This window comes from Lolium rigidum, chromosome 3, assembly GCF_022539505.1.
Source record: "Lolium rigidum isolate FL_2022 chromosome 3, APGP_CSIRO_Lrig_0.1, whole genome shotgun sequence".
Lineage (NCBI taxonomy): Eukaryota > Viridiplantae > Streptophyta > Magnoliopsida > Poales > Poaceae > Lolium > Lolium rigidum.
Genome location: NC_061510.1, coordinates 362340540 through 362348600, shown reverse-complemented (window position 1 = coordinate 362348600; position 8061 = coordinate 362340540). Strand labels below are relative to the sequence as shown.

General features: G+C 45.1%; 1 protein-coding gene across 1 annotated transcript; it reads left to right on the top strand.

Annotated features, from left to right (window-relative positions):
* The first annotated feature begins 2688 nt into the window (after window positions 1–2688).
* LOC124700433 (putative D-cysteine desulfhydrase 1, mitochondrial) lies at window positions 2689–7143 on the top strand. The gene is made up of 10 exons (XM_047232566.1): window positions 2689–2892; window positions 3040–3105; window positions 3227–3421; window positions 3508–3618; window positions 3994–4085; window positions 4899–4988; window positions 5102–5159; window positions 5229–5342; window positions 6576–6673; window positions 6866–7143. The coding sequence occupies exons 1-10, from the start codon at window positions 2689–2691 to the stop codon at window positions 7047–7049; spliced, it is 1212 nt and encodes a 403-aa protein (XP_047088522.1). The 3' UTR covers window positions 7050–7143.
* Window positions 7144–8061: the final 918 nt, after the last annotated feature.

The window sequence follows — 8061 nt, the reverse complement described above, 5'->3', positions numbered from 1 at the left end:
TCCACCTCCTGTTCGAGAGGGACGCGGCCGATGGCCTGCTTGCGCACCTGGCGCACCACGGTCTTCGGCATCGTACTTCTATGTACGCGAATGATGTGGTCGCCTTCCTCAAGCCGGACCGGTTGGATCTCCTCACTTGCACGGCCATTGTGGAGGACTTTGGTGAGGCTTCCGGCCTTCGCACCAACCTCGCCAAGTGTTCTATCTATCCCATCATGTGCTCCCCTCAGCAGATCGACCTTGCCCATGACATCCTTCGTTGTGAGGTGGCGGTGTGGCCATGTAAGTACTTGGGGCTGCCGCTGGGACTCCGTAAACGCACTGTGGCCTAGCTGCAGGCCTGCAGCCCATGGTAGACAGTGTGGCGAACAGGCTCCAGCCCTGGTGCGCCAAGCTACTGACGCGTGGGGGGTGGACCATTTTAGTCCAGACGACCCTCTTGACTATCCCGATTCACTCCATGATGTCACTTGACATCCCGCCTAAGACATTGCAGCGTTGATCAAGATCTGTCGGGGTTTCATGTGGAAGGCCAGACTTGATGTGAAAGGTGGACACTGCCCGGTGGCTTGGGAGCAGGTCACATCCCCCAAGGAGCTTGGGGGCTGGGTCTTCCTAATCTACGCCTGCTGAACCTTGCTCTGCGCTGCCTTTACGAGTGGCTGCAGAGGGTAGACTCGACCAAAGCTTGGCGGAGTTCAACCTTCAGATTCCGCTCCTAGCTAGAGCCCTCTTTGAGTTTGCTACAGTGGTGATCCTGGGTGACGGAGAGCGTGCGCTCTTTTGGAAGGATAGGTGGCTCAATGGAGCGCAGGTCTCCGACTTTGCGCCAAACCTCCTGGCCTTGGTGGCAAGCCGCAAGGTCAGCTCACGCACGGTTAAGGAGGGCCTTGGCGGCGAGTGGCTGCGAGACTGTGGCCCAGACTTGGGGCATGCCACGGTGGCGGAGTTCTTCCTGCTCTGGCGTGTTGTGGGCGCAGTCCGGCTTGCGCCAGAGTGCTCAGATGAGTTTATCTGGCGCTGGTCCGCATATGGAAAGTTTTCTGCGAGCTTGGCCTATCAGGCTTTCTTTGCTGGCAGGGTTGGGGCACTGACGGCCTCTCAGATCTGGCGCTCACGTGTTCCCTACTCCTACAAGTTCTTCGCGTGGCTCATTTCAAGAAACAAATGTTGGACAACTGATAGGTTGCAGAGGTGCGGCCCTCCCGCCCTGGCTTCTTACCCCCTTTGCAGTCAGGAGCCAGAGACGAATCAACACTTGCTTCTGGGGTGAGTCGTGGCTCAGGAGGTTTGGACATGGGCTCTGAGCCGTTGGGGTAAGCTTGGTTGGCTAACTGCTGTTGATGAGGACCTGGTTTCCTGGTGGACCTCAAGACCGGGACAAGGTGTCTCGCAGCGAGACATGTGGACTTCGCTGATCCTAGTCTTCTGGTCCATCTGGACACACAAAAATGATGTTGTCTTCAACAAGGCGAGGCCGGCGGTCCTGGCAATCAAGACGAAGATTAGGGAAGAGTATGGGAGGTGGCGTCTAGCTAGGCTCTTTCGTAGTGATAGTTTTGGCTTCCCTGAGCCGGTGGAGTTGCGGTGGCAGTTATGAGAGTAGGCTTTGGGTGGGGGAGCTGCCACCCCATGTTGGCAACATGAACTTGCCGCCTTGCGGCGTCGCTGGACTTCTTTGCCCCTTCTTATATATATATAATACACCTTCCAGGGTGTATTCTCGAAAAAAAAACTACAAGAACTTGCACTTCATAAATTTCATAAAATAGACACACAGCAGATCTAGGTCTAGATATTACCTTCTCCTTGGATCGAGTTGCGGTTGAAAGGAGATAGCTGGAACAGTGTGCAGTGGAAGCAGGGACGGGATTGAGCTGCCTTGGAAAAACCCTGCCGTTCAGTAATGGCGGCAGAGCGACATGCGTGCCGCCGGCACACGAGACAAAGCAGCCGCCGCATGTGCTCGGCCGGAATTGACCAGCATCGTTGGAGAACGGGGCGAGGGTAGGACAGTAGGGGCCATCGGAGGAGCGGCGCGACGAGGATGGAATGGTCGCTCGACCATGGCGATCGATCTATGGAGGCATCTATTTGGGAGGCGTTACGGGAGACGACGGGTACCTACTAACTAGCAATAACGGCTGCCGTGATTTTCGGAATTTCGGTCCGGTCTGGAGAAACAAACTCGAGGAGCCGTCCGTTCGGAAACTATATCTGCGTGCCCGGACCCCGGAGTAGACCGACGAATCAACTCCCATCGAACTCCATCGTACCTAATAAGGAGAAAGTAGAACAAATTAAGTCCGACCCTTGACCCTCGGGCCCGGCGGCGGAGACCGGTGAGGCGGTGAGGACGCAGCGGCCGCGCGCTCGCCGTCGCTCCAGACCACGACAAGACCAACTGATTACGCCACACGCCTCCGATCTGACCTTATCGCAAGCTTGAACCCTAAGGTACATGCCTCCAACATGGCAGCTAGATTGTACGTACTGATTTGAATTCTCTGAAAGGCTCACAGGTTATTTGAATACTTGCATACATGCTTAATTTGCTTGTACTAACTAGAACTGCTGCTGCATAGGTTCTGCTCGGATGTATGGGGAGTAGGAATCAGTCGGTGAATTATACGATTAACTATAATCGGCTGAGTTCAATCTTCCGCCGGATAACAATCTTCCAGAGAGATGCTCCCCAGCACTTCCATTCTCCCATTGTTCTCACCCCAGGTGGTACACCGCCGGACCTCGACCACTGCCAACGGCGTGGCATTCGCTGTACCTTCTGCCGCAGCAGATATCGGCGGCTTTCTTTCTAAGAAGCCCTATACGGCGCCGTCCTGGGCCTCGGAACTCTCCCTTGCCCCGTCACACAGCTTCACCCTCGGCCAAGTAATTAACACCTGATCCCTACTTGTTCTAATTCAAAGCAGCTTGGACTGATTGGTATGTAGATATGAAGTACTTTAGACTTTAGAGTGACAACATAACGTGGAATCTTTAGTCTAACTTAACTCCTTTTTTTAATGATCAAAACAGTTTCCAACTCCGATTCACAAGTGGAACCTGCCTAATTTGCCGAAAGACACGGAAGTATGGATCAAGGTGAAACAGAAGAGCAAAAAACTTTGTTCAGTTTCCAAAAATTGAGATCTTAATTTCATAGTTGGTTCATTAGTAGCATTTGCTTTTCGATTCTGATGTGAAAACTTTCACGAAAGTGTAGCGGGATGACCTAGCTGGCATGGAACTGAGCGGCAACAAAGTTCGGAAGCTCGAATTTCTCATGGCAGATGCCATAGCGCAGGGCGCTGACTGCGTTATAACTGTCGGTGGTATCCAGAGCAACCATTGCCGAGCGACTGCCGTGGCTGCCAAGTATGCTAATCTTGATTGCTATATGATACTAGTTACTTCCAGGGTGAGTTATGTGCTTTATGAGGTGAAATTAATAGAATGTTCTATGGTAGTCCATTTTTTGACCTGGTTTTGGTGGAATGTTTCCAGCTTCTTGTGGATCAAGATCCTGGTTTAGTTGGTAATCTCCTTGTCGAGAGACTGCTAGGAGCGCACATTGATCTTGTCTCAAAAGGAGAATTTACGAGAATTGGGAGTGTGGTATGCTTTCCTCCATTATGTGTTATGTGGTTGGTACTTTCAGCTATTTTCATATTGCGGGGGGAGTGCTTAGAGATTTTCATAGTTATCTCCGAGAAATTATGCCAAATCATTTTTCATACATGAATCACACATTATTCTTGCTTGACAGGGTACCTTTTTGTTTCGAAATATCATCACATCACATAGCACACCTTTTGGTATTTTATTCAGATCATAATACTTAGTGTCATTTTTTGTCCTTTGAAATTCTTGGATATGCCCTTCCACAGCCACAATTATTATATTTTTTTATGCCTAGCATTATTTGTTATGATGTACCTTTTGAATTTGTTAGTAAATTTCAGTATAACATCTTGTATTTATTTCTTATAGGCTTTAACAGACTTACTAAAAAAGAGGCTTTTGGAAAAAGGGCGGAAGCCATATGTGATTCCTGGTGGTGGATCCAACTCATTGGGAAATTGGTATGATCTTATCTCATATGACAACTGTTAAACTACAATTTTCGTTCTATAAAATTCCTTCTTATACGTTTGAGTATTCCTCATGGAATAATATTGTGGATTGGTGGTTGTCTTGGTGTGTTGTGGACAATAGTACATTGCATCGGATGCAGGGCTAAGAGTTGTGCCAGCAAGGAAACATGAAAGGGGATACTTCCAACTGATCAAAATTCCTAGAATTGTAGGAGTCCGATACGCTAGGAGTTCTTACTCTGATAGGAAATATTAAGGATTTACACATACACAGTACAAAGATACCATATATCTATATGTTCGAGAAAAACAAGAACCACCGATTATATCTCAAAATTTTCACCTAACCTATATCTATTTAAATCCACGTATCTACCACGACTTCCTTCATCTTCGAACAATATTTATCCCGTTATGTGTCATGGAGTCATGGTTCAGAAACATACATCATAGAAAAAATAGTTATTGTTGAACTGTTTGACGTGGACTTGGCTTCTACTAGTCATGTAAGGAAGAGCGTCTCCAGAATATCTCATGCGGTGGCTAACTAGTTGAGCATAGATAGTAACTTGACTTGTTGTGTTCAATATGATATGGGGTTTTAGAAAATATTAGTGTATGATGTTCAGTTAGTGCCGCTAAGAGACCTAATAAAATTTCAAGTGCAAACTTAATGTAAGATTCTGCGGTATAAAAAGAAAAGCTGAAGTTGTGAAAGGCCTCATAAATTCACATAAATGATAATTTTGCTTATAACATTCAGTTTTACGTGTGTAACATATAGACATCTTGCGGTTATAGGGGATATATTGAAGCGGTAAGGGAGATTGAGCAGCAAATTCAGTTATCTGGTGATGTTCAGTTCGATGATATTGTTGTTGCATGTGGCAGGTATTTCAGTAACACCTGCTATTTCTTATGTACATGTTTTCTGTTGTTTCATGCCTGCATCATTGAGGCTGCTATGTTTTCACTTTATGATTTGATGATTGAACCTAGTGCAGTGGTGGAACCGTTGCTGGTCTTGCTTTAGGATCACAATTGAGTAGCTTAAAGACAAAAGTATGATATTTCTTTGGCATTTTCTTATTTTGCTGATGTTTCCATACTAATCAACCACTTGTTTGATAGGTCCATGGATTCTCAGTTTGCTATGGCCCTCAATACTTCTACGACAATGTTCAAGTTCATATTGATGGACTTCAATCTGGTTTGAATTCACATGATATAGTCAGGATTGAAGATGTGAGTATCTTGCATAACTTCTATTGTTTTCGAATTTTGCATAAGAGTTCATCCCTAGTTCTTTGTGACCTTCTTAATAGTATGGTGTCCTTAGACATGAATCATATAGTCAGGATTGAAGATGTGAGTATCTTGTATAACTTCTATTGTTTTCGAATCTTGCAAAAGAGTCCATCCCTAGTTCTTTGTGACCTTCTTAATAGTATTGTGTCCTTATACTCAATGTGTATATTTCATCCACTAAAACCTAGAATACTACAAACTAAGAACCTTGTGCTACAACCATAAGAATAGAAGTAGGGGTCACCATCCATGTTTCCACTTACAAAATTGACTAAAGCAGAAATAATCTTAGTAGAAAGACACGTCTGTTGAGGTACGGATCGAGCGCATAACATTAATTATTCTTCTCCTACATATTTTGTTTTATTTTTGTAAAAACATGCACTCATGTCCCTCCACGTAGAAGAAAAACCAATCAAATATGTGTGCATATAACGCAGTTACAAGCATCTTGAAAGCACGTGGTGTCAGGACTGACGGAGCAACCTGGGCATGCCATATGCTTCAGCTCATTCTCGCAACCCGCCTGACAATTTGCTGATGTACAATTATATGTTGGCTTGATGAGTTTAGTGTTACAACCAGCTTCTGCACCTGTAAAATAAAAACATTGTGCCATTGAAAATAATTTATTAAGTTGTCGCACAACACCGACTATAGATTGTCAAAAGAAGCAGTTTGTGCACACGAGGAACAGATAGGTAGGTACCGAATGAAAGCATGGCGAATGCGAGGATCAGAAGCAACATCACAACTACAGACCTCCTCGTCATCTTTGTTAGATGTTGTGTTGGTCGATAGAAATGTAGTGTATGGTTGGTTAGTGGTTACCTTACACTAGGGTGGAGGAAGAGACCAACCTTTTATAGTGCACGCGACATCAATGCTCATTATTATTCTAATAATGGAATCATATTAAATCACGGGAATAGATAAGCGGTGCTAAAATTGGTAGCCATTAAGTGCATTAAATTTTATCTAGACATTTTTTAGGCCACGTGTGTAATGAATCAGTCCTCAGTTGTCATGTCATTGATCACCAAAACCTATAGGAGGCCTAGATGCACTTTCAACTTGCCATGGTCTTTCTGTCACTTTTGTGATGGAACTAACAATGAGGGAATTCATCCTATTTATGTTATTCGAATTTGTGAATAATTTGCTTGACAGGCTAAGGGCTTAGGTTATGCAATGAACACACCTGACGAGCTTAAATTTGTGAAGGATATAGCTGCAGCAACAGGCATTGTTCTTGACCCAGTGTACAGGTGCAATACTTTTCTTTTATGCGTGACATTATATCTGATATCATCTATGCTAGTCCTTCCATTTTTTCAAGTAAAAAGTATGATATATCATTGCCTGTGATGTTAGTACCACAAGACCCATCCCATTCAATCCATGAAGAGATTCAATATATACCCTGCTTAATGAGGACATGCTTGCTTTGATTTCTACAGCGGGAAGGCAGCATATGGCATGCTGAAAGACATGTCCAACAATCCAACCAAGTGGGAAGGGCGAAAGGTCCTCTTTGTTCATACTGGTGGTCTCCTTGGTTTGTATGATAAGGTGGACCAGTTGTCATCTTTGGCTGGGAGCTGGCGCAGAATGGACCTTGAAGAATTGGTCGCTGCAAAATAATGGCACCTGTAAGACATTCTGATTGACCAGCATTTTTTTTTCTGCTATGGTTTGGACTTGTATAGCGTTTCCTCTTACATTTGTACACGGAAATTCAGAACAGATGGCTAGTGATATTGATACGATTTAAGAGCAAAGCGCATCTTAATTTCAGCCGTTTGAAAAATAAGCCTTAAAGGGTGTTCATCATATATAGCCTCATCATGGTAGAAAACAATTGACAAGTTAGTTTTAAGACTCCAGAATAAATAAGTACAGTATCAGTAGTTTTGCAAGTACTCCCTCTGAGGAGGACGTACATGTACGAAAAGCAACTCCCTTACGGTATCATTGCACGCCCGGCCGGATTGCAAAGGGTGCAGGAAACCTTTATCTGCAGTATAGTACAGTACATGAGCGGCTTACTTTTCAACATGTACCAGAATACATACATACATACGCTTAATCACTTCCACTATTATGATTGAACTGTACAATGGCAGCAACACAAAGCTTCCCTCTCCGTGCTCCAAACAAAATCATCAGCAATTACCATCTCAGAAAAGGCACGGCTAGCTCCTCCAGACTTGCAGCAACGAACAAACTCCTCTCCACATCATCAGGATTCAGGAGATGGAAAAGATAACCAAACACGCACATCAAAATATTTCAAGCGTGGCACCTGCAACTCTTCCCCTGTCTGCTTGGTGCGTTTGCTTTCAGTTCGGTGCCCAACTGTAAAGGCGCACGAGGCGATCGATCAACGACAGGCAAGCTGCACATTATATCATCTCATCGCTACTGTGTAGGATCCTGTAGAGAGCAGCGAATCATCAAGGGGGAGAAGACAGAGCACAGGGCATGTCTCAGTGTTTTGTAGCTCGATGACTGGTGATCGATCGATGGATGTTGGAATGCAATGCATGCAGCGCAGTAGACACTGGGTGGTTGGTGGTGGTCTCTTTTGCAGGCTGGCAGCTATCAGAAAAGGCCGGTGAGTGACTGGTCCTGATCGAGATTCATCTACCATTCG